This window comes from Cyanistes caeruleus, chromosome 17, assembly GCF_971803275.1.
Source record: "Cyanistes caeruleus chromosome 17, bCyaCae1.hap1.1, whole genome shotgun sequence".
Classification (NCBI taxonomy): domain Eukaryota; kingdom Metazoa; phylum Chordata; class Aves; order Passeriformes; family Paridae; genus Cyanistes; species Cyanistes caeruleus.
In genome coordinates this window covers 3,863,221-3,891,003 of record NC_141717.1, presented here as the reverse complement: position 1 = coordinate 3,891,003, position 27,783 = coordinate 3,863,221, and the positions used below count along the sequence as shown (strand labels likewise).

The following is a 27,783-nucleotide window of genomic DNA, read 5'->3' as shown; positions in this document are numbered from 1 at the left end:
TCTTTCACCACTTTAAACTATTAAATAGCTGCCTGTTAATATTGCAATGGATTGGAAATCATAGCTTTCTAAAAAGCAAAACACAGTGTCCTAAGAATTACTTTCTCTTCTAAAATGCTGGTTACTTCTAGATAAATAACATTCTATTCTATGTCAATTTATTCTAAATGGAGAAAAGAAACCAAAGAAAACATTATACGCATAGCTGGAGCACAATAACACCAAGTTTTACCTTTGGAAAAGCTTGGATTGTTTCTTTACCTTGAACTTTGCCTTTTTGCACTGCTAATCTTGTTAATGGACTCCATTTGCTCTGAAATTTGCATCATGAGAAGAAGCAGCCTTACAAGGTCCTCAGTTTGTCTATTGGTTATAAAGGTTATGTTTGACATTGGGAAATAGTGATATGCCTTGAAAAGGTAAAAACTGAACGTGCTTCATTAGGGTCAGCAGTACAACAATACTTGTCAGTGTCTTTAAAACATGAGCACCTGCATGTACTTTCATTCAATTTAATAATAAAGCAACCAAAACTCCCACCATTAAATGATGTCTCTGCTGATGGCTGTGACTCTCAGGCTAACGCCAGAGCTGGAGCTGTGACCACCACAGCGCAGCTCCAGAGTTTGGCATTCCCTCGTGCTGCTCCCAGGATAAGCAGCACACCTGAGCACACAGGGAACAGCTGGAAGGCTCATCTCACATCTGTGGATGCTGACATTTGCTTTCAGCCCAGCTCCCGGGCACTGCTCCATTTCTGCACGGCCAGGAGCTCGGAGGAGCGATGCTGTCAGTCACACACGCCGCTCTTGATGTGTTCACCTTCTGACAAACAAAGGGAAAGATCAAACCCAACCTCCCTGAGCTGAAACACACTGTGTTTAAAATATGTCATTTAAAATACAACTGTAAAGCCTGAGCTCAGCTGCCTGTGCCCTTCCCACCGCTGAAGGGTGCACTCCAACCCCTGTGGCTGGAGGGGTGTTTGCATCAAGGTTTTCATTCCAGTACCCCCTGCTAAAGGCTTGCTGTGACACAGGATTGCTCTCATCCCCTTTTCAAATGAGTCTGTCTTAATCTTTTGATTTCAATGATTTGAAGCTCTTCAGGTAGAAAACACTGCAAAATAAAAATTCTCCGTACTCTTTAGGCACCGTAGTGGTCAATTTTGAATCCCTCCAGTAATCTGCTGTAAGACTGGTTCAGCCATCATAAATGAGTGTCTTTGGAGGGGCTTGTAGAGCCCCAGAGCCCCTTGTCAGAGTCATCCCCCCCAGCTGCACAGAGCCTGAGGAGGGCAAACTCTTAGCAGTCTCACTCTTGATTGATTGGAACAGAAATGTGATAGATAAACAGGAGCCATGCATCGTAAAAAGCAGCAAAACACTTTTTTTGGATCATAGGGGACATACAGAACAAGCTCCACGGCTTGAAATGGAAGGTCTTCGAGAGGGAAAAGGGTCTGTGCTGAAGGTTAAATATATGCACAACATGCACTGGGAAAGTCTGTGGCTCTTGGAATCAATTCTAAACCTTCAAAGTTCTGAAAAAAATACAGAATATGTAAGTGCCATAAAAAATCTCTTTAAAGAGAGACACATGACCCCCACACAGAGTCTCTGTGTTATGAAAGAGCACCATCACATTCAGAAATGAAGCTTTTGCATTTGCAATTCTTAGTTTGGCCGAAAAAGAAAATACATATTCCTTCTCCTTTGCTGCATTTATGTGATTTCCTCATTGTAAGGAGGAACAATTGGCAGAACTGATGGCAGCAAGCATTTAGAGGTTACCCAACACACAAAAATAAATGCTCTGTAAAATAACCAAGTGGAAGTTCTTACAAATCAAGCAACAAAAATCTTTCCTCCCCCATCCCAATTAATCCGACCTTGAACTGGTATTTCTAAGCAAAACTAGACAGGGGAAATACCACTGGAAAAAAAAAAAATCTTCCAGCCTTTCCTTCTTTAAGTGGCTCAGACAAGACTGAGAGGCTACAGAGTAAGTGAAAAAGGGACAGAAGTGGATGAATGAAATGGGCACAAACATACTTCCCTGTCCTCATTATTCCTGCAGCAATTTTTCAAAATGCTGTTGACACCATAATAGTCCCCAGGGAGAACATGTTAAATAAAGGGAGAGCAGCTCCATTTATCATTAAGGGGACAGCGAATTTGCCTGTAGAAATTATGCCGACCTGCTAATACAGCTAATCAGGAATTGGTGAAACCAGATCTTGCTATCAGAAGTCAAGGGCAAATGACAGGATTTTACTGTGATTACTGGGGATTTCAGAGTTGTTCATGCTGGGGAGTATGTTCTACATAGTACAGCCAAACCTGGGGGTGGACAGACCATAAAAAACACACTAACAACAGCATGGGAGAAGTAAATATTTTACTTTGAGAAACCTAAGTTTCCCTGTCTAATCCTGAGAAAATAAAGGAAGTTTAGAAGGTTTTGTACACAGAGACTGCAGGATAGCATAGAGATACTGTACAGCTGAAGTGGAAAAAGATGTTAAAATGTATGTTTTCCTAGGATTTGAACTTCAGATAACTCCCTTTTTATAGCACCATTCTTCAGATAACTCAGGAATTTATTAAACCAGAAAAACACAGGGAGATAAAACCAGATGAAAGCACATCCAGATGTGAGAACAGGACCTCTGCAAAGCCACTTAATTTCTCCTCCTCACTTGCAGTTATATCATTGACAATGGGAGGAAGGCCAAATAGAGACAGAGCACATGAAATCCAGGCCTTTGCAAACACAGTCAAACACTGAAATGCCTTTGTTTGGTTCTGTTGGGTTGCAGGTGAGACTTTGGAAGCTGCAGGAGCCAGACCAAGCAGAGTCTTTGATAACCCAGAGAAGGTTCTGCAGCAGGACTCACCTCTGTAAAGGAGACACAGGAATTTAACTACATTCACAGGCTGGGATATTTATTCCCTTTTCAAAAACACAAATCCCACCATTTGTTTTACTAATCAGTTTTTACCTGCTTTCCATTTATCCTCTTCATTTAGAAAGATGTGTTCTGTACATTTCCAGGTATCTCCAGCTAGGACTTCCCAACACAATTGGTTAGTCTTCTTGTGCAGAGGGGTTTATCTTATAACCCCTGCATTATTATATTATAACATATTATATATACCATATTATATCATATTATTAATATAATATAATATAATATAATATAATATAATATAATATAATATAATATAATATAATATAGTTAATCTATATATTATATTAATTATATTAATTATATTAATTATATTAATTATATTATATTATATTATATTATATTATATTATATTATATTATATTATTTATTGTATTAATGGGTTATTTCACCTCATTCTTTATGCACTGGCCAGCTTCCTAAACCAAGACAATTAATTAATTCCACAGCTTTTCAGAGTGACCTGGGATAATCCTGGCAAATGCCATCTTTTGGACGTGGGTGCTGCAGAGCAGAATGAGCATCTGGTCCACAGCAGGATGGGCTGGGCAGAGCAGCACATGGAAATCAGGTTCACTGGGAAACCAGCTCAGAAGCTGCTAATAATGCACAGATAGCACGAGGATGTGCAGCAAACACCGGGCTCTGATTATCAGACAGAAGTTCACCCCAATGCCTGAAGGTCTAGAGAGCAAATACCTCTGCATTAACACATGCCTTGGGTAATCCAGAATGCTGGGACCAGCATATTAAAGCAGGAGGGCTCTCCCTCATCAAATTCTGTTGTTAGTTTGGGCTCAAGGATACATACAACTTTCCCTATTAAAAATAAAATAGTAATTCCAACTTAAAGGGGAAAAAGGTACAAGCATGGAGAGCTGCCTTATCTGGTTTAATGAATGAAGTTGGAGTCTATTTATCCATCTCGTTTTGATCAAAAAGCATTTCCTAACAGAGTCCCTCAGGAAAGGGGAAATGTTCAGAAAGGCTGAACCCTGAGTAGAAAACAAATCACAAGCCCACGTGAACAAAGTACAGGACCATAAAGCAGAACAGATGCACCTTAGGCACTCGTGAAGTTTTTACAAAGAACAAATGTTGGAATAGCAGCCCTGCTCACACAGCACTTGTCACACAGATGAACCTGGGGGAGGAGATGCAGTTTGCCAGTGTATCAATGGCTCAAATGGTCAGAATTCTGAGATGAAAACACCCCTGAGGCTGGATCATCATTCCATGGTTTTGTCATGAAGAATAATTTATTTTGTAACCCAGATCACCACCAGAAGGGTTTCTTAGTGTGGAGAGATGGCTCCCATGGTTTGTAGGATTCCATGACACACAAGAGCACAGAGGCTTTGTTCTCTAAATTGCTCTGCTTTCTTCCAGGTGACCACAAACACCACAAAAATCACCAATCCCAACTCCTTTTTGCAATGACCCATCACCACAGAGTGAACCACAACAGTTCTTTTAATAGTCTCCATGAGAACTTGGAAGATTTAGTGCCATATTTCCATAAAACAAAAAGCACTGGCTGCCCTTGCACAAAGCCCGGTTGCAAAGCTGCAACAAATCACTTTTTTAGCTCTGATATTTTTTTCCTATAACATATAAAAGGTGTCCAATTTGTATCAAGCAGTAAAAGGCCCCTGGCTACATGCTAGGATAGAGGATATCCAAACATGCCTGGCTTCCACCTGAGTTTTAATCAGAGAATGTAGGAAATATGTATGTGACAATGGTTCTGTCCCAGTTCTTTCAAGTGAATAAATGTACTTTTAACTGAGAAGAAGAGAGATGTCAGTTCAGGGCTAAAGGAATTCCTAAAGACATATTTAGGACCCAGGAGAAAAGATAAAAAGACTCCTGAAATTAATATTAACAGCAGGCACACAGTGTAGCCTTAAAATATTTTTAAGGTATTAGAGACATAACACCTGAAGGCCACAAATGTGTCTTTCACAAACACTTCATCTAAGTTAGCATCTTCTGCTGGGGTCACTCACCAAAATCCCACACAAAGGGGGCATTTCTCACACACCGAGGCAGGAAAAGAAGAACAGGGCTTCTGCTCTTCAGAATATATTGAAATATTCGCTGGCAGTGAGTGAGGCAGGCACAGCACTGAAATTCCCCCTCTCCAGAGGGATGTTTCCAACCCTGCTGGGCTGCACTTGCCTTGGCCCTGGGCTGCAGCAGATCCAGGTCCTGGAGCTGTGCTGAGAACACACAGAGTAATTCCCGTGAAAAACACCACTGGGGATTTTCTGTGCCTGGGGAAATTCTGGGATTTAAGTGCTCTGTAGAGGCACTGTGGGTTTGTGTCACTTGGCCCAGGGGGACAATTCCCAGAGCAGCCTCTCAGGACAGAACCCCTTGTCCAGCAGCAGCCCCAGCTCATGGTGACACCTGCTCTGCCAGAGGGGAAGGAAAAGAAACTCACGTAAACCCTGACCTTACCTATATGTTGCTACATGGCAAGTTCTTTTCTGTCCATAATTCTATTATAAATATCAAAAATCCAAAAGATGCAGGTGGCAAATGGGTCAGCTGACCTTCTGTTTTTAATTACAGTTCTGCAAACAATATTTTTCAAACAAAGAATTCTGCATGAAGATTGATTTGAAAAGTGGAAAGCAGGAAATAATAAAAAATTAAAAATGTTTGTTTTTTGTGTAGTACCTTTCAAGACTCTTGTCAAAGCATTGACTCTTCTCCCCCAATTAGAGTAAAAAATTTTTATCATTTCATTGGTAAATAAAAATACTACTTTTTAAATTTAAAAATACCAATTCTATATTCTGTACTAAAAATATGAAAACAGCAAGGTTTGATTGAAAGAGGAAAAACTTGGTTTGCCAGCTTAAAGAGATCATTTGACTTTAGTTAACTTTAATTAACTTTTACACCTGCACTCTCCCAATGAGCTGAGAGGGAAGATTAGCCACAGTATATGACGCTAACAGGAGTTCAAATTCAATATTTATTATTCATCCCAGTGTTCTGTAGGAATTAATTCATTTAATGAGCAAACAGCCATTGTGAATACTAGAATGGATTTTCAACACTTCAGATATTTATGTCAGTGGAGGTAACAGAGACAATGTTTACCTGTGAAGCGCTGGGGTGTCATTTTTACCCTGTGTATTTCCCTTCTCCACTGATGTTTTCACCTCAAAACTCCCCTCACACTGATCCAGAGGCAAACCACTGCTCGTGGTGCAGAATCCATGTGAATTTGTCTTACTGGGACAAACTCCCTCTCCAAGTGGGTAATTCTACTTTTCATTCATTTCACTGCCCTACACCCCACTGGAAATCCTCTCTCCATCCTTTGTTTCACTAGCTGTTGGGTTCAAATGTTCCTTTGAGGGTTAGATCTGTTGCCCACTTGTAGGTAATGAATTTCCCAGCAATATTAGAGCTGTGACTCCATTTATCCAAAAAAAAAACCAAGTTCCAAAACAGGCATTTCAAGCTCTCTCCCATATTGTAGAAGAACATCACAATCCATTCTTGCTATTTGGGGATTCTTGGATCAGATTTCAATCTCTTTCATGTCCCAGTTCCTTGCCTTCATGTCAGTGACTCACATTTTGTTGCTGCGCTCATGAAGTGTTTTATTAATGAAGACAGAATAACAAACACCCACACTCTGGCACATCCACTTCAGGCCTCACAGTTTTACTTTTCTCTTTGCTGGTACTTTCACACATTTGTTTTCCATATTTCAGATGCTTGAGGCCTTGATAGCATCATTATAGAACTGTTTAATCAAAGCCACAGTTTACTCTGACAATATTTGGCATTAGTAACAGCTATAACTCACCATAAACATTCCACTGGCAACTCACTCATGGGAGAATTTCCAGTGGCTTTTACATAATCAAAAATCATGTGGCATTAAACAGACACTTAGATACAGACTGTAATTCTGAATTATTCTGCTATGGCTTTTTGTATACATAGAAGAAAAACCAGCAGATTTCTTCCATTGTTGTGTATAAATTTAAAATAAAACAGTGGCAAAACCTGTAGTAGTAAAAAACTTATATGTTCCCCAAGGAAGGAGAAGCACTATTCAACTGAGTGATCAAAACACAGAATTAAAAATACTTCAAATGCCAAAAAATGTGCAGGTTCACAACCTATTTAGAGAAAAAAAAAAACTTAGAAAGAATATTTATTAGAAGTTATTAAAGGTAAAAGTGGAAATTTCCACTTTTACAAGTCATTACATCTAGGTCCTAAGCTGAGGAAATTTAGGACCACAATAAAGATCCTTGCTGGTTCATAAAGGTTCATAATACTTGTTACTGGCCACACTGGAATAAAGCATCATGCACAATTCTCTCCCCAAGTACAACCACTGTTGTTCTCTTAACAACACTTTCCATCTTACTTAGGCAGGAAATTACTGACAGTTTTCTTAGGATGTAAATTGGAAAACACTGATGAGCAACAGGCAGAACTTGCAATTGCTTCAATTACTCTCATAACCCCTTCCTTTTTTAAAAACATCAATAGTACAGATTGCTTTGGGGAGCTTATTTCTTCCTGCATTTTTTTTTTAATAGTATTCTGCATTAAATGGATGTTTAGCCATCTCCTCAGAAGCAAATCTGTGCCTCAACACAAATACTTCCTTCACAGCTCCAATGGAACTACACAAACAGGCAAGGGAAAAGATCAATATCACACTATTTTGGTCTTCACCTTAATACAGTCAGACTGCCAGAATCTCCACGTGTGATAATTGCAAATTGTTTTAATTTTTGCACCTAATTTGCATTTATGTTTCAAATATCCAAACACAGATGTGTCTATTTAAACAGATACCCACAAATCCTTATTCTGGGGCTGAGAGATTCCTGCTAAAATGCTGGAAGCAAATGCTTTGACCTTTCCCCAGCAGAGTGTTCACTTGTTTCACATGAAGAATATCCAAGTGCTCTGTGGTGTGAGGACATCTATCCAATCACCCCTTCAGCCATCTCCCCATCTGTACACACTCACACTTTTGGAAAGTGCAGTGACATTCTGTTCCCTGCTAAGTAAATAAGAAGAGGGTGATTATATCCATTTTCCTGAGATGTGCTGGACTTTGCTGACTTGGAACTCTCAGGTGTCAAAATTCTATCCTGCAAAGCCTCCCATCACCTGACATTTATACAGACAAGGATATTTTCCTCCACACTCATGCTAATATGGCCAAGAGGACACTGTCACTGCACACTCCCACCTAACCCACAATAAAGGTTAGTTCTGGAAAAAAAAATATAACGCCTCAGACGTGATTTTTCCCAGATTTGACTCTCTCCAAGCAAACCACCTCTATTACAAGCAAAAAACAGAGACCATTGCACGTGGTAGCTCATTTCTGTCTGCCAAACTGGTGCTTTCCCACTAAAAGTAAAAAGCAAATTTCCCAACAATAAACCCCAGACATTTTATGAACCTGATATTTTTAAGCAGCAATTTAAAAAGAATATGTTTCTTTCAATAATGGACAGGAGAAAAAAAATCATACAAATACTCAGAAGTTTGAAAGAATCTAGGTTGTTTTAAAAATCAAAGATTTAAATGTTCTGTATTCAAAAGAGCTTCTCTTCTAGCATTATTACATGTGTTCTCTGCCAGGTGAGAGCACTGCTGCACCAAATTCACACTTTGGGTTTGGCAGGGAGCCCGGTGAGATGGGAGGCAGCAGTGAAAATCCAGAGCCGAGCAGCGAGCATCCCACACCCGGCACAGCACGAGTTCAGCGGAGGGAAAAACGTTCTCCGGGACAAAAAACAACTGAGTAACACTCAGAGGGTGGGGCTGAGCTCCCCGGAGCGGGGCAGGGGGAGAGGGCAAGGGGAGAGGGACAGGGGGGGCAGAACAAGGGGAGAGGGGCAGGGGGAGCAGAACGAGGGGAGCAGGGCAGGAGGAGCAAAGCAGGAGCAGCAGGGCAGGAGGAGCAGGGCAGGAGGAGCAAGGCAGGAGGAGCAGAGCAGGAGCAGCAGGGCAGGGTGAGCAGAGCAGGAGCAGCAGGGCAGAGGAGCCGGTCCCTCGGCCCCGGGAGCAGGCTGTTCCCCGCAGTCACTAGATGGCATCTCGGCATCGCGCATCACCGCCGGCACCGGAGCTCGGCCAGCGCCCTGCTGAGAGCTGGGCTCAGCTCTGAGCCCTGCCCTGCTCCTCCTGCCCCTCAGCTCTGAGCCCTGCCCTGCTCCTCCTGCCCCTCAGCGCTGAGCCCTGCCCCGCTCCTGCCCCTCAGCTCTGAGCCCTGCCCTGCTCCTCCTGCCCCTCAGCTCTGAGCCCTGCCCTGCTCCTGCCCCTCAGCTCTGAGCCCTGCCCTGCTCCTCCTGCCCCTCAGCTCTGAGCCCTGCCCTGCTCCTCCTGCCCCTCAGCGCTGAGCCCTGCCCTGCTCCTCCTGCCCCTCAGCTCTGAGCCCTGCCCTGCTCCTCCTGCCCCGCAGCTCTGAGCCCTGCCCCGCTCCTGCCCCTCAGCTCTGAGCCCTGCCCTGCTCCTCCTGCCCCTCAGCTCTGAGCCCTGCCCTGCTCCTGCCCCTCAGCTCTGAGCCCTGCTCCTCCTGCCCCTCAGCTCTGAGCCCTGCCCTGCTCCTGCCCCTCAGCTCTGAGCCCTGCCCCGCTCCTGCCCCTCAGCTCTGAGCCCTGCCCTGCTCCTCCTGCCCCGCAGCTCTGAGCCCTGCCCCGCTCCTGCCCCTCAGCTCTGAGCCCTGCCCCGCTCCTGCCCCGCAGCTCTGAGCCCTGCCCTGCTCCTCCTGCCCCTCAGCTCTGAGCCCTGCCCTGCCGCTCCTGCCCCTCAGCTCTGAGCCCTGCCCTGCCTCCCCTGCCCCTCAGCTCTGAGCCCTGCTCCGCTCCTGCCCCTCAGCTCTGAGCCCTGCCCCGCTCCTGCCCCGCAGCTCTGAGCCCTGCCCTGCTCCTCCTGCCCCGCAGCTCTGAGCCCTGCTCCTCCTGCCCCTCAGCTCTGAGCCCTGTCCCTGCCCCTCAGCTCTGAGCCCTGCCCTGCCTCCCCTGCCCCTCAGCTCTGAGCCCTGCTCCTCCTGCCCCTCAGCTCTGAGCCCTGCCCTGCTCCTCCTGCCCCTCAGCTCTGAGCCCTGCCCCGCTCCTGCCCTTCAGCTCTGAGCCCTGCCCTGCTCCTCCTGCCCCTCAGCTCTGAGCCCTGCTCCTCCTGCCCCTCAGCTCTGAGCCCTGCTGGCTCCTACAGCTCCCCAAAATCACCAGGACACTCATTTCTGGCTGTGAGATATGGATTAGGAAAAGGGAAAAACAGGCTTAAAACTTAAAAGGAATAAAGAAACTTTATTAACAGGACTACAAGAATAAGAAACCAGAATAAAACCTCTGGAAACCTTTCCTCCCTCTACCCAACTTTTCCATTCCCACCTGAAAACGTAGAGACAAAACCTGGGATGGTAAATCAGTACCAGCTATACAATAGTCTTTTCATCAGTCCTTATAGGGAGACAAGTTTTCTCTTGTCATGCCATGGAGATTTCTCTACAAGGAACAGTTCTCTCGTGGTTTTTCATTTCTACGAATAGCAATTCACACAAACAGCAATTCACAATTTCTACTGCAATTCACAAGATTTAGCCCCATAAATTGGCCCTTAATACACATCACACTGCATTTTCCCAAACAACACCGCTATTAAGGAGGACCACTGGCAGGGGCAGCTGTCTGATTTATATCCCTCCTGATATATAAATATATATATAAATATATGTAATTATTCTCATCCTGATATATAAATTCTGATTCTCATCAGAATTCCCAAAAGTTTTTATGGCTGGATGCTAGAAGCAGGTTTTCAAGTTTGGAGTTTGTTTGCTTGGTTTTGTTTTCTTTTCAAATCCTGGATATTAGTACTTTACTAAACACTGCTAATATGGGTAGAATGCAAAAGAAAACCACAATAAAAAGACAATATAGACATGAACTATAAATACTTTTCATAATAATGATGCATTGATTTATTTGCCTCTAAGACTGACAGAAGCTCAAAATGAATGGGATGTGATTCCCACACCACAGCTAAGCTGACCTGGTTTGATGGGCAGCTATAAAATGGTTTAGAGTCTTGCTGTGCAAACTTTTATGCAAATCAATAATTATATTCATTTATTTTCCCAACAGCACATTTTCACAAGTCCTGACTGAAAACTAAGATTCAAAGACCAAGCAAGGCAAAATGATCCCTTTCCCTTTAGTTTCACTTGGATGATGCAAGCAGAAATTACAGAAGTGCTGTACAAAATGTATTTTTATGCCCTTTTTGTTACAGTGTCTTGTATCTATCTCTGGGAGATAGATAACAACCCTACAAACAATTTAGTACTGCTGGCAGTGAAAAACATCAACTTCTGCACAGCTTTTACACAACTCTGCTGCAGACACAGCCTTTTCCTGCTTTTTCTCCAGCTCCATTCATTTATTCTTAGATTGTGAGCATGCTCACAAGCTCCTCCCTGAAAGTCCACTGAATTCCAGTATTTAGTAGTACCAAAATTTGATCATCAGCAAAGGCTTTTGCTTTTCTCCTTTGCTTTTTCTACAATTCCTTTTAAAAGGACCCCATTTATTCTTTAGACATGTCTCGTGTCTGTGTGTTGAGCTGCTGTCCAACCCCAGCTTTTCTTTCCACACCAGATTTATGAGTATTCAAGGATCTTTTATCAGAGCATACCTGGAATTTCAGCAGCTCTCTGGATTCACCTGCTTGTTGCCACTTGAATTTTCTGCTATTGGAAATTGTTTATTCTTGTTTAGTCTCTCACCTCCTTGGCTAAAGCACAAACACAGGATAATCTCTGACGGTGAAATGAAGGAAGGCTGCTAGAACAGGGCAATTTCTCAGCTTCATCTCTCCTGCCAGAAAAGACGACACCTAGCTTGATTTTAATCAATGAAAAACTCAAAATCTCAACTGGTGTCAACTTATCCTGGAGATCTGCTTCCTTACAAATAATAAATCAGCTCCAGCTCTGTAAATACCACACCATTACCACTCCAGGCAAGGTTACCCCTGATAAACAACATTCAGCACCTGATTTAATAACAACACACAAGTATAGGCTGATGGAACTGGGCAAAGCTGTCAATGTATTACAGGAGTTTGAATCTAAGAATAACTGGTTTGTCCTAACTTTGTTCATCACTAAGGAGCATTTCTAATTTGAGGATTTTCCCTGTACAACCAGTAATAGTAACACTGTCTCATCATCTAAATGATCCTGGAGTATTTTCAAGGAGACATTTCCACATAATGTGGAAATCTTGTCCATAATACATGGAATAATGGCTGTGACCTCCAGCCACTGGACCAATTCCTCTGCTGGGATAAAAACACACAGCCATGGGCATTAATAGGGTGGAAAACACTGTGAGCAGATGGAGGTGGAAGGAGCAAAACTCAGGATTCTGTACCTGCTCCTGAGTTCTCCCATCTGCTGTGCATTAACACAGCAACATTTCATGTGCCTGGATTCTCAGATCAGCAATGTGATGGAAAATTTTACAAAATCTTCCCACAGTAAGCAGCTCAGGTACAATTTTCCCCTCCTGCTGTATTCCATTCATCATAAACCACTCTCTGATCCTCATGATAGAGCTGTAAATACTTTATTTTTTCAGTGTTTTTCAGTTCTGTACATAAGTTTGAGATATAAAACTGAATTTAGCCAGGTATTTCCTGGATTTGTTGTCTTAGATCAGCTCTCTGTTACTATTTGAGATGCCTGCACAAAGCACTTTTCCTTCTACCCCTGTGCAGAAGACTCTCCCCTCCCACCCAACCCATTATCCAAATGCTCTGTGATGATGCTCAGGGAAGAGTTATTTTTGCTTTCAGTTCTATTGTTCTCTCCCTGCTAGTGACAGATTCATTTAATTTTTTTTTAAGAATGCTAACACCCATTCCATTCAATAGGAATCTGAAATTTAAAGAAATACACTGGTTTTGGGTCTTTTGCACGCCATTATCCCCAGCTAATAGATACTCCTCCTGAAGCAGCAGCAGAGATGAAGTAATTTCAGGTACTATCACATTTCTATTCAGATCACAGGCAGCAATTCTTGCAGCGATTTTATTTCTCAGCAAAAATCATTATTGTCCCTCCTGAATTACCCTGAAGAGTCCTATTTTACTCCCACTACCTTTTTTCAGCATTTCTTGATTAAAAAACAGTACATGATATTTGTTATCAAATATCAATATATGGACGAGAGTGTGAGAAATGGAGACTGGGGGAAAAGCAAAGGCACTTTAGAAAACATAAACCTTTAATAAGCAGGAAGGAGAATTTAAAGCAGCCTAAGAGAGGACTGTGAAGCTGCAGATAGAAGAGTGCAGCACTTAGAGGAATCCATAGGAAAAAGGGACAGAAATCCAAGGATCCAGCCTAAATCCATCCCTCCAGAGTGTGGCAGACAGTAATTTTACAACTTCCTAAAGCTTCCAACAATAATTCCTTCAGCTAGGTTTTCTTAGCTCTGCAGGTACAACCAACTGCCTGATGAGATTTAAGAACAAAAGAAAGGCTTTAAAAGACTCAATCACTCAGCTTAATGAAAACATCTTGAATTATTTAGCAAACAATCTATTAGGCAGCTCTAGCTATCAGGAAACATGAAGTTTGATAGATCTGACTCCCTGCTGGAGTTTTATATCACAGTGACTCCAGCCCTTTCAATGCAGTCTCAGTGATGTAACACAGATGTGAATTCAGCCTGAGATTGAGCAGCATTAGACTTTCATATAGGATCTGTCACTAAGAGCAGGAAAAGCAGTCAACAATTATTTAAAAAATAATAAAATAAAATAAATTAAAAAAAAAAGAAAACAACTTGGAAATAAGATTTTTCAGGCTCTGGAAGTGGGACATTATTCAATGATTCGTTCTCAGGTCCATTTGAATTCTTATCTGTCAACTCTCCTTTTATTACCAGACTGTTCTATAAGCAATGATCTGGCAACACACTTGAAAAATCTACGTGTTCCTTCTCATCCATCACAACAAACCATTTTCCAAACAACAACAGAGACAGTGTAATTTCAGGAGCAATAAGCTCAACTCCTAACTCATTATTTTTATGCCATTGTAGTGTGGCATAAGAAATATCATGGAAAACAGGAAACCTTTTCCTCTTTCCATCACAACCCTCTTCAGTACATCAAAATGCACTGCTAAACATGCCTTCAGAACACTTTCCATCACTCAAAAATAAGCAAAAAATAATTAAAGTCCAAGCTACTGAGGCTCGAGGAAGACAATTGAAATATTGTTTGTTAAGTCACTACCTCAGAGTTTGAGGACACTTTGTTACAGACAACAAAATGATTCAGTCACAGAAAAAAAAAGAGAAAACCTGAGACAGTTTGACCAAGAAATTCAGTAAAGCCCCCCACTCTCTCAGTACAAAATGACAGGTGTTCATCAAATCTTGTTCTGCACTTGTAAAAACATTTTCTAGTTTAGAGAACACATTCAGCCAGAAAAACACTACATCATTCTTCAAAACATTCGTTTTTAACCGGCACAAACCTAATTTCCATGCAAATATATGAAGCACAAAAAACCAAGTTTCTAAAAATAAACCTCCACCTCTCAGAAGGTTCTGAAAAGTTAACATTTGACAAACTAACAGGAAGGCTGTGACTTTGTATAGCAAGATGTTCCAGCAAGAAGCATCAGTGCAGGAAGAATTATTGAAAGATATTCTTCCAAAACCGACTATATGGGGTAAAAAAATGGATTGTGTCAAATCATCTGAGAAGCTAAAAATCTCTTGTACACATTTTCACTTTTCAAGATATTATTTTGCATTTCTGTTGGTGTGACTAAGCAGTTTCAGAAGGCAGAGATTTCCAACTGAAAGACAGTGTTCATTTGGAGGAGGTCCAACCACCTCCTCCTTACAGGGAACTGTTAATGTTTGATGTTCATGTTTAAAACAACATTAATCATGCCTGCAAACAGGGAAAAGGGGGTTGCCAAACATTCAAAATGCTGAGTATTTCCTTATTCTGGCATAAATCCACACTCCTACAACCTCAAGTCTGAGGGGCTATAGATTAGATAATCAGAAAATGAGTGGGGGGAGAAATACCCAAACGAAGTGTTCAGGGTGATATCATTTCAATTCCCAGCACTATCCTAGGAGAGGCACTTGGAAAGTGCCTGTTGCACGATATTACTGCTTTAGAGAGACAAAAAAAAAAAGATTGAAGGAACTTGACTGCAGTGAATGATTAACTCTGAGTGACACCAGCCAGTGCTGAGCATCACCAGCCCCTCTAAATCCGTAGCACCTTAGTGTAACTTTGGTTTATGGCACACATTTCCTGCCAAAATATGTTGTTCTACAGAGAATGAAGCATGCAGCAGGCACAGGGTAGGTTATATCCCACCTTTAGGCCATGTAATTCCCTGCTGGTCCAGCCCTGCTCAGTTCCCAAAACACCAGGGGCTTTGCCCTTGGGATTGCTTTGCTCCTGGGTGGCTCTGAACTCACCCAAGCTTCTGCTTTCTCCTTTTGTAGCTGCCTCCTCATTAAAACATGGAATTCCAGAGGTGCTGGCAGTTGTACCCTGCCCTCCCATTCCCTCAGATTTCATCCCCCCTCTGCAGGGCAGTGAGACACAGCTCGGAGCTCGTGCGTGGAGGGGACACAGTCTGTAGCACACACAGGAGAGAGCCACGGGGCTATTGATGAACCTCACTGCATCAATTCTCATCTCCTGGCCTCTCCTTGCTAAGACAGATATTCCCTGTACTGTATATTCACATCTTAAAGAGCATTTAAGCCAATTCAAGCACAGGCACTTCAAAAGCAGCAAGGTGTCACAGGTAAGAGCTAGTGCCAGTGATTGATATCCGGAACAATTTAAATGAAGATCTAAGCTCAGTTACAAAATCTAATCTCTTCAGCAAAATTCTTTACTTACTGGACCTTGAGGACTGTTCTTGGCACTGGAAACCAGAGTCATAACATCAGATTTATAGTCCTGAAAAGAGAAGAGGGGAAAAAATAGTCAGATTAAAGATAATAGTTGGCACTTTACATATCAGGAATAAAGACCAACATTGAGCACCACTGTGATTAGACTCGGAGGTACCGTCAGTAAAACTTTGATTATGGAGATTTTCATTGCCTTTCATCTTGTGCCTTAGACCCTTTTGACTAAATTACACACTTTTTGGGTTTTACCATAATGATCCCCAAGGAAGGCAGCAGCCTGATGTCTCTTTTAGAAGGCAGTGGGGTGAGAAGGGCAGGATGATGATACAACTGCTGCCTGCCAGAAATCCGGGACACAGCTCCATTGCACCTCCTGAGCCAGGCCTGCACAGCCTGCCCATGAAATTTGGGGGACAGTTTCTCACTCTCAGAATCTTATGACAAATGTCTATTGCATGAGAGGGACCTTGGTTTATTTCCTGCTTAACAACAGCCCAGTAAATGCTGTTCCAAACCCCTGCAGCACAGGCTGTGCAGAGGGCAGCCCATGGCTATGCTGGATCACCATTCTTGTGTCACATCTCCATCTAGGTCCACCCTAAAGCAAGGTAAAATCCTTCATTTTCTACCCCTCAGGAAGCTTCTCCTACAGCCCAGCTGGCATTCCACAAGTCACAAAGCAGCCTGGGGCTTGGGCATGAGGAAAAGATGAGCACTCTGCTGTTATTGGAACACAGAAACAAAGGCTTGGAGGGTTTTTTGGCAGGTGATGGAAGTGCCACAGTGTCTAAACACAGGTGCAATAAATTCAAGTGCAAGACTAGGGGCAGTAATTAGAACAGATCTGATTTTGAAAGGATATGTTAGAAAGAGCACGTTAATTTTTCCTCTTCCCTAATGAACACAGCCATTACACTCATATTTGTATTTTGAAAAGGCCTCTCAGGAGTGGCCTCCTGTTGTCATGCCATTCCTGCCAATAAAGACAAGATTTACATGGCAAGCCAAGCTACACAGTTCCCCCTGCTCTTTGGGAATTAAAGTGTGATAAACTGAACTTGAGGCCTATCTGACCAAGACAGCAAAGAGGAACTGCTATGAATTTCTTTTAATTATCATCATCAAGTATGCCTCTATATAGAAAGCATCTAGAGCCTTTATAGGAGATGTGCTATGACCCAGGAGACAGAGAATATTTCAGGGAGCTGGTAGTAATTCTCCACTCCTTCACCCTGAGTATCCCCCAGTCTCTGAACTGTATAAATTAGATAAATTGTATAAATTAGAGTATCCCTCACTCTCCATTGAATTTAGCCATTGCAAACACCATCTCCTTCACATGAAGTGCCAACAAACATCTATTTGCATGGTGTAAATAGATGCCAAACCATCCAAATCACCTCCCAGACAAACCCCTGCAGCCCAGTTCCACATTCTCCACAAAGAACAGTGTTGCCCTGAAAACTCAGACTTTCAATCTTGTTTGCATGATTTCTGAGAGCTTTCCCAGGACAGTGACTATAAACATAGATGTTTATACATTCTTTCTGATACATGTCTTTTGATGGAGGTCTCACACGACCAGTGTGGTTGGGAAGGTGGTAACCTAACCATCCAATCCCTGGTCATTGTTGAGAATCTATAAATAATGAAGTTGTAAGAATAATACCAGTTTTTTCCCTGTCATACAGGAGCTGTCTGTGTGAATGATTGTGTGTCCTACAGCAACAGGACAGCAGTCACTATCTTCCACTAAGGACCTGCAAACTGTGACCACTATTGAAGAAAAACCACCAAGCAAAGCTCCATTCCACCCTGGATGATTTAGTAGTGCCCCCAAACCCTTACCCACACCGAGCAGCTCTGCCTTTGCTGCCTTTTCAGGTTTTCTTGGAGTTTATTCCTGTCACTCTGCTCCCCTCTGTCCCTTCCCCTGAGCTGCTGTGTCCCTGCAGCCCCCAGAGCCCTTGCCCTGCTCTGCTCTGCTGCATCCCCTGCAAACACAGCATGCAGCAGCAGCTCTCTGCATTAGTGCCCATTCCCTTCCCAGCAGGATGCTCTTGTTTCCCAGCTCCTCAGGCTGCACGGCTGCCCTGGGATCACAGCTCCACAGTGCTCAGGAAGGACTCTGGGAATCCAAAATAACCTTTTGGCAGGGCTGCTCCTCCTGGGAAGCTCTCTAGGAGAGGTAGGCAGGCAGAGAGACGACGCTTTTTATTTCACACAACTCTTCCAGAAGGCAATGCCCCGAGTTCCAAATAAATATGACATTTTAAGCAGCTATTTTGCAGATATATTCTTTTTTTCCTCCCCAACCCAGCTAATTTCTAAGCATTGCACAGCTCTGTGAACCAGTAACAAATTAATAAACAGCTTTAGGCCAGTGCTGCATGTGGGACAGCTCCTAGGGAAGCTCGTGGTGTATTCCCTATTAATAACTCTCTTACCACCTGTGAAAATCCAGCAACACTGAACCAGAAAATAAAAGCAAAAATAGAAAAAGCAAAAAAAGACTCCTTAGGTCTAGGTTGTTTCCAGGAGGGCAGAGAATTCCAGTAACAATCCAGACTAATCTAAGCCTGTTAGCAAGAGCCCAAATCCCTTCCCCAGTAATTCCAGACACTTGGAATGGGATCCACCAAACATCCTTCTCCTCCTCCTGTATCACACAGGCTGAAATCACCATCCCCTCACTGCAGCAGCAGCAGCACTCAGCACTGGTAGACAAAGGAGATTAATTCTCATCATAATGGTTTTCACATCTAAGACATTTTCCTCTACACAATTTCTGTATTTACAGCAAACAAAAAATTGGTTTGTGGAGTTGCTTTCGCACTCATTTTCAGGCAATGTGTCATAATAATATCTGGTACATGTTCAGGTTATGCAAAGTACAGTGCCACTGACAAATCATTTAACTATGCACTTGTCTTGGAGGCTACAGGAAAATGGAAATTACACAGTTTCAACACTGCAGCAGCACAATAAACAAAAACTTTCTCCCTCCTGTAGAGCCACACTTCATGTTCCTATCAGTGCCTCCTCCAGGTAATTTCTTTTGGGTCTCTTGTTTCCATTAACATTTGTATTTTGAGGTGATTTCTACTTGGTACTCGAAGGTGGAATTGCCAACAACCATTTACAGGCTATTTTCTTTTCAGGGCCTGCTCTGTTTCCAAGGGCAGCTATGCTGTGTCCAAGCCAGGCTTTCCAGAAGTTTCTTATGATTCCCATTACTATCCATCTGCCCTTAGAGAAATCAAGAAATAGCAATAAAACGCTCCCTAAATTTTATATGGGGCACAGCCTTCTCCCCACCCCTCAAACTGCAAGTTTGGAGTAAATGTCAGCTAACAGACATTACTATCCATTCTTTTGCCTTTAATGGGAAAAATAAATTTTGGCAGTCTTTCCCCAGTGTTAAAAGTCTTAGCTACTCCCTGGGGACAGAAAGAATCAATGCAGGTAAGATCCATATTTTCTTTCTTGGAACACCACTACTTCCAGCAATTTATTTGACTGACTATGCCTTCTATTACCATGTAAATTGTTTCAGGCTGCAGGAAAAAAAAAAGTATTAATCTCCCCTCAGTAAGTCATAAAATAAAGAAATCAATTTCAAGGTCAATTTAGTCTAAATAACACCTGCTGCCCTTTTTGTAACATGCAGACTCCTCTGAAACACTAAGTTGCTGTCTATAAAGGCATCAATACGTGATGTCTCACATAAATCAGGGTGCTGTATGGTACAGTACAGCTGATTTGCAGGGGCTGGCAAAAAAAGATTCAGAACAGGTCCCTTCCCATCACACCTCTCCAACATCTCTTTACAACAGAGAGCAAAGCCAAGGGAGCCTGGAGTCTGTGGGGGTCTGGCTCTGCAAGGAGCTTGTGCTTTGTAAGGTTTTGGGGACATCCAGCTCGGTGCTGGGAGCATTCAGCTCCATGAAGGGTGGGCAGCCTCAAGCATCAGCTTCAGAGAAGAGGAGAAGGACAGGAAAGTAGTAGTAACAAGAAGAAATCTTTCCTTCTGTTGGAAAGCAGACTGGAAATAGGATAATGGAGTTTTTTCCCTATCCTAGAATTCAGAAAAGGGAAACTATTGAAATATTCTCATCTGCTTTCATGGAGGGAAAACTTTTAAGTGGAAATCCACTCTCTTTTGGTCTTTCTTTTAAATATCCTTAGTGTTCTCTCACTGTAGCACAAGACTGCATTTGATGGCTCTAAAGGGGCTGGAGATCCATGTCCTTCTCCTGAGAAGTTTGCCTTGAGCTCTGTAGCCTTTCTGGGCTGTAACAGAAAAGCTCCAAAGCCCCAGGACTGGTCACTGCATTCCTCCCCACTGTGGTACTTCTTTCCCATAAAATGAATACAACTATTTTCAACTTTCCCATGTCCAATTCACAGCAGTGCTGGTGCCTTGTTAAATACAAAGTTCCTGACAGGTTTTTATTTCTTCCTCTGGGTCCCCCAGCAGAAGACACTATGAACAATTAATATCCAAGCAGCAGAAGTTCCTGAATGAAGCAAATATTCAGATATTCTGGAAAGAGGACTCCATATTCCCATAAGACTTCTCTAATGAAAATAAAACAATGTCCTGAAGGATTCTGAAAAGGGCTGAGAAGGTAAGGATGCACAAGGCTGAGCAGACAGCAAATTGAAATCAATTTACAGACAATGCTCTAACATAGGAACCCTTTAAACCAGGAACAGATTGTGGCTTCCCCAGTGGAGATATCCCACAGCTCTGCTCCAGGATATGGAACACCCCCAGGTTTCTCCAGACATGCAAAGAACAGGGCTCCATGCAGAAGTGCCACAGCAGCAGAATTCTCTCTCAAACTGCTGGGCAACAGAAGGTGGTGAATGAGGCCTTCCCAGCATTTATTGCAGGGGTGAATCTGGAATTCTTGAGGGGTTTCACTTCCTGTTCTACACAGCAGAAATACCTTCCTACTATACCCAAAGAGAAAACCAGCCCCAACTCTGTCCTTTAGAGCAAGGAGCACATAACACTGTCCCTGTTTCACAATTCATAGTTAGCACTGGAATGTGGAGCCATTTTATATATATATGGTCTTGGCATGTATTCAGCTTTATCTGAAAGACAACATTTCACCAAATAATCAAAATATAATTTAATCAGCTCTGATATATTCATATATTTATGGAGTATAATGATTCCCCTATGCTGCCCCTTTTCCAACAGCTAACACTCAGTGAATCAAAGGTTACACAGAAACAAATTGGAAAACATAAAGTCACAGAAAAAAATCATTTATTTATTGGATATAAGAAAACATTTCATTTTTTTAAATCCATGGTCCTGAATCCTATTTAATGCAAACTTCTCTGTGAAATCCCACTATCACAAGCCAAGGATAATGGCTGTGTGTCAGGAGCTGCCAATATACTGATTCAGTGAGTCAAGAAACAAGGATGAGATTTACTAGGAGTGATAAGCATATTAATGTTATATCATCTAAAATCATACAAATACTCATTTTGCAGTTGAATGTGTCTAATAGCATGAGATTCCACAGCAGAAAAACAAACAGAAGCTTGACATGGCTGTCCAAGGGCTCAAAAGATTAGAAGCACAAGAAAAGAGCAACTTTTTAAAAAGGGTTTATTTGTTTGAGGTAAAGGAACAGAAACAACCACTAACTTCAGATGCACAGCAGAAAGAGCAGTGCAAGGCACACAAGGAGCTTTTCTTAATGGGAAATGTTCTTTTCCATGTGCCAAGAAGAAGCTTCAGAGTGCTGAACAATGAAGCCCTGTAAAGAGCAGGGAGAGATGTCTCCCAAAGATGAGGAATATGAGCAGTGCAAGAAGAAACCCAGACTATTCCCAACTACTCCTGCTTAACTGAATTATTATGTATTCCCTAATCCTCCAGCAGTCCATGAAGTGGGTAAATTATTGCAGGATCTGCTGTGAAATCAAGGTGAAGAAAAAGACAAAACACGGGGAGAGTTAAATAAATAGTTTCAAGACATAATCACAAAGGGCACAGATGAGCATGTCTGACATTGCCCATTATCTCCTGAGCAGAATTACTTTAGCTTTACTGAGGCAGGAGATTTCAGTAACCTACAAGTCACTCAGGAACATTTATCTGAGAGTATTAGACGACAATCAGGAGCAGGATCTGCGGAGCAGTGATAATCATCACCCAGCTCTCAGGGCTGGGAGGCTGCCCTGGAAAAGCAGCAAAGGTCCCCAGGGATGTCAGGAAACAAACCCTGCCCTGCCTGCAGGGAGTGCTGATTGGAACAGCCCCAGTGGCACTGCAGCTGAGTTCAGATAAGAAATCAAAAGGTTCTGTCTTTGCTAGGAGCTCAGAGAAACCCAGCTGGGCTGTATCTCCTCTCCAAACAGCCTTGGATAGTGCTGCCAGTGATTCCTGATTTTCACCAACCAAAGCAGAAAGTGCTGGAAATCTCACAGGAACATTCTCCCACGGCACCCTGTCACCTAAACACCCCATCAGGAAATCCTTAATTCACCAACTAGCCAACATTTTCATTAAGTGGATTTAAAGGCAAAAGATCAGCCACAGGATGTTCCACATTATTCGTTCCCCCAGGCATGGAAATATTTATTACACTACAGAATTCTCAGTCAATGATTATATTTTAAATTTATTACCTGCCTGATCACTGTTTCAGGATGCTTCTCACAGAACACACTTTTTATGTGATTCTCTGGCACCAGTTAGAACGGAGCCATGCACAAATCCAAGCACTAATATTCTGCTCTAGCAATACACCTCCCACTTTGCATTGTCCTGCCCCAAAAAGCTTAGATCAACTATCAACTTAGCTATGATCAACTTTCTAGGCATGAAATTTCAGAAAATAATCAATACAAGCATATTGTTACATTACTGGGAATAATTATGTGACTGTGAAGTTCACTTATTTAGAATTGGTATCTCTTATATTACTGAAAAATTAACAAGCATTACATGGAGTCTTTCAGAAAAAAAAAAAGACCAGGACATAATCTGTCCAGTCTTTTCTATATTACATATAAATATATGTATATAAATATATGCATATAAATTTCCTCTGTAGGGACTACTGCTAGTCTAACATGACAGAGTTTGGACTCAGAAAATAAATATTTCACTGCTGTGGAGCATTAGCAGTTTTTAGAGGTTAAACAGTGGCTGCAACCTCTCTGTTTCCAAAGCCCTTAGGAAACACAGCTGGCTGCTCCTCAGCTCCCCAGTGAATACCACAGAGCATCATCATCATCATCTAGCTGTCCAAAGCATTCTCATCTTTCCTTCCTGCCACTAGCAGCAGCAGCATGCCTTGGACCCCACTCCCACGACTTTGAAATGATAAGAACTGATGAAGATATATATTTGAAGTATCACTGCATTCCAGCCTGGGCTGTGATTTGTGACAAGTGACCTTCCCTCAGCTCCTGTCAGAGCAGCGTTCTGTTCACAGGGCCTGGGCAGCTCCCCCAAGAGTCTTGGAATCCCAGGTTTGCTTTATTCACAGGAAAATTTAACATATGCACCACCTGTTATTTGTTAAAACATTATAATACCTGTTCTCTCAATGCCATTTCAATGCACACCTGCAATTCCAAGCCACCTTCTGCCCTCAACACTTACTGGTTTAGCACAGATTTCTTTTGGCATGGATAGAAAAACTACAGTTAGGTATTTCAATTTTCCTTATATACTAGCATTTATGTTATTTTTCAGGAAGGTTGATGAGGCCTGAAATAACAGGAGATTTCTTCCTTTTATTGAAGAAATACATATAAATGCAAACAAAAGTGAGGAATCAATTCAAAATCCTAGGATAGCTTACCAATAAATAAAAGTGGAATGAAAATTCAGTTGCATGCAGCTATTACAAGCTCATATAACTCTGCCAAGATAGCACTTCAGCTCCGTGTTTATTTCTGTCAGAATAATATGAGGAATGCTCTATCAGTTGGAACTGGATTACAATAAATAAGATTCAATTTAAGAATAAATGGCTCGAGTCCTGAGAGCAATTTAAAATTTGTATATTTAAGAAAAATAAATCTATATCTCTTGCAAGGAAATAATACTTTGGACAGTGAGTTTATGAAGGGGTACAAGCTATGAAATTATGTAGCTGGTGCTAATGTGCCACAGTACCTGTCAGCTAAAGAAAAACAGCAGTAAACCAGAGAGAAGGAAGGGAAATGCTCTGAGAAAGTGCTGAAACATGCAGAGAATGGATGCACCAAGAACAGAAATTAAGGCAAAATCCTTGTATCACTTCCCCATAAGCAGCTCCCTGCTCTCTGCCATCAGGGTAAGCCTCTTTCCATGGCATGTTCTGGAAACTGGAATAACAGCAGCCAGAATAACAGAATAACAGAGTTCTGCCAGAATTTTCAGTGTCTCTGTAGTGCTCTAAGATATTGGAACTTAGAGCAAAGAGTTGTGATTTCATAAATAATGAATGAGAACATCCCTCCCTGTCCTCTGTGCTGGACCTATATCCTCCTAAAGAGTGCTCCTCAGGGAAGTGGAACCCAGAGCCATCATTCCTGTCTAATTCTGTGCTCCACAGAGACACTTTGAATTTTGTCACTATTTCAAGACCTCAACTAAATGCCAAGTTGGAGTTGTCATGGATGCCACGGTTTGGCACTGGGCAAACTCCAGGAAACACGAGAGTCACTCACTCCACCCTCCCCTGCCACGGCTGGGCAGAGGAGAGAAAAAATTAACAAAGGGCTCATGAGTTAAGGTCCAGGAGAAATCACTGCAAGAGCAAAACATGCTCAGCTTGGAGGTACAAAGTGAGTTTATTACTAACAAAGTCAGAGGAGGATAATGAGAAGTAAAAGAAGCCCTTAAAGACATATTTTCTTCCCCCAGCCAGTCCCTCCTTGCCAGTGACAGCACAGAGAATCCACCTTTTCTAAACTGTTGGGCTGCAGCAAAAGGAGCTCTCTGTAATAATTTGTTTCACTAGAGAGTAGATCAGTGTGCACAAAAACCTGAGCAAAGGACACAGGGTAGATGTGCCCTCCTGACAGAAATGCAAATGCACCCACACAACCCTGGAGACCAGGGAAATTACAGCACAGGCCTTTCTTTGAGGTCCCATCCAAAAACCAGCAACACCTTCACCCCTTTATGTCATAATGCTGAATCCTGTCCTAAATAAAGCACTGAAATCAAACTTCTCCACAAGCTAAAACTTGCAGCTTTAAGTCACAAAAAGCTTTCATTTATTCATGATGAAACTTTCATCTCAGGTTGCTCCCTGAACAGAGCTGGGAGTCAAAACGATTTGTGGCTGTTTTAGTTTGAAGGCATGGAGATGTGCAGTTAGAGCTCTGCATGGCTGTTTGCCAACACCAAATTGTACTTGACAGGTGAGAACTCACTTCTGAAATGGACATCAAATTCAAGGGAAGATATCGCTAATACTTTCAAACCAGACAGAATTTCCCTAACAATAGGCTTTGAGGAGGATTAAACAATCTGTGAAGAAGCTTACAGGACAGGAGCATTTTAAACATTTCCTACTGGTTTATGAAAGTGACTTAGCAAATGTCCAAGTCTTTATTGAAATTGCAAGGTGAGAATTTTCATGTTTCCCCTGAGCTCTGCACTGATACCCAGCTGTAACCTGATGTGGTTCCTCTCAATGCTTGCATAACAGGTGCCACCTTGTGTCCCCTGACACAAGTGACACAGGCTTTTCCTGGGCTTCCAGCACTGAAATCCTGCAGCACAGGCAGTCCCAGTGTTCCCTGGGTCCCTGTGCCCCACAGACATGCCAGGCTCCAGACACAAACTAGTCCTGACTTAAGAGCATGCTTAACCTTTGGATGGTTGAGAGACCCTCTCCTACAAGACAAAAGCTTTCCACGTTTGTGTCCATCATCACACACCCCTCTGAAATGACAAGACTGCATTTTCTGAACGAGAGAGAGGAAGCATTGATTTCACCAGAGGTGGATTCACAAAGGAAATGATACAGAGATGTTGATTTCAGTGTTTGCTTGGCTTTAACAAACCAAACTGAACATATCCAGTGCATTACTGCCAGCGTGTCCAAGGTGGAAACGGAGGGAAAGGGAAAGGGAAAGAGACACCAGCCCCAGCTTACAGCAGCCAGCCTGCACAGAGAGCTGAGCATTCCCACTCCACAGCTCATGCACAGCCTCTGACAGTCACAAGTCGAGCTACAGGGTTTGCTCTGCCAGCATCAGGAGAACAGGCTGAATACTTGTTTCAAATAAACGTGGGCTATGATGTGGGCCTTGTTCTGCCTAGGGCTGAAATTCAGCATTGGGCAGGACAACACTGCAGCCTCCAGCCACTGCAAACCTCTCTGCTTCTGCATAGCCACAGGAAACAGCTGAAATTCAAACAGATCTAGATGAACTAACTGTGTTTTATATCTCCTGTTGCTTGTCCGAACATCCCCCCACCCACAGCAGGTACATTCCTGCAGCCAGTGCTGGCTCCTGCTGTTTTGATCTGTTTCAAACACTGAACCAGCTCCCTGGTTATTGACTAAAGCTGAATTCATGTAGGAAGTTTCTCTACCTGGGACCTGCTCTGTTATCTGAGGCTTACTGATTCTTAAACTAGAGTCACTGGATTATAAATCAAATGACATCTAATTAAATGTTAATAAATAACCAGTAGTTAACAGCAGTATTAGAGCTCGCTGTTTGGCAGAAGCACTGGCTGGGGCTGTCAGAAAATGGGTGATAAAGCATTGGAATGGTTTTCCCAGGGAGGTGGTGGAGTCACCCCCTCTGGATGTGGCCCTGGGTGCCGTGGTTTAGTTGAGGTGTTAGGGCTGGGTTGGAATCCATGACCTTGAAGGTCTTTTCCAACCTGAGGATTCTGTGATTCTGTGGAAAGGACACTCAGTAAGATGAACACAGAGTCAAAAATTAATGTCCCAAAGAAAACTATTCTCTTTACATGCAGTGAAGCATCCATTAACAACAGTCAGCTTGTAAATAACACCCCTGTAACAAAGGGTGACTTTTTCTTGCTGCGTGTCCAGAGGAGCAGTGGATTTTGGCACATTTCAGATTTTGGCCTTCACTCTTTCACTCCTCAGGCAGCAATGGAAAAGAGATTATCGTCTTAAAGGAAAAGAATCCTGCATGCAGATTGTGGGGCTTGATACCAGGAGCCATAATACCCCTTTATATTCAGAAAAGTACTGATAAGCACTGCAACTCCGAGAGCCAATGTTCAGTGCAGCTGCCTGAAGGTGTAAACACGAATTTAATGCTAAGCCTATGTTACATTTTTAGTCTTTAATCACCTAGGGCTGTGCAGAGAGCAGCTCCATCTTCCCAGCTCTGCTCTCGCTGCAGGGAAGGCTGAGATCAGAATCCTCCCCACTCTGCCTGCATGGCTGGGGGAGGAGGGGGGAATGAGGGACAGAAAAACCTGCAGAACTGGGTTCCCAGCACAACAGGAATAACTCCAAAACACTGAGCAGAGCAGTGATGGCTCCCTCCTCCCCCAGGTTCATACAACATGGAATTCTGAGAGCCAAACATTGATCAGAGCTGTTCTATCCTTAAATCCCCAGAGAGCCCTTTCCATGCCCATAGTCATGGAATTGAAAATCACTATGAAAATTTGGAAGCCTTTTGGGGTTTTTTTCTGATTCACAACTAATATTTTCAGGGTGGAAATTTGTTGTGTTTTAAACAGCCCACATTTATATCTCTGAAATTGCTTGGCAACACAGTATACACATTTTACAAAAACTCATTAGAGCAGCAATCCAAATAAAGTGTTAAGAAGAATTCTGTAAACACTGAGGTTTTCCTCCT

The 27,783-nt window shown here is 42.6% G+C and overlaps 1 protein-coding gene across 16 annotated transcripts in view; it reads right to left on the bottom strand.

Annotated features, from left to right (window-relative positions):
• Positions 1 to 27,783, bottom strand: part of RBFOX1 (RNA binding fox-1 homolog 1) — a 1,112,502-nt gene that overhangs the window by 971,852 nt on the left and 112,867 nt on the right. For all 16 annotated transcript variants that reach the window (XM_086854476.1, XM_086854474.1, XM_086854473.1 and 13 more), the window contains exon 2: positions 15,932 to 15,991. In XM_086854476.1, coding sequence (XP_086710602.1) covers positions 15,932 to 15,991 — 60 coding nt within the window. The remainder of the gene's footprint in view (positions 1 to 15,931; positions 15,992 to 27,783) is intronic.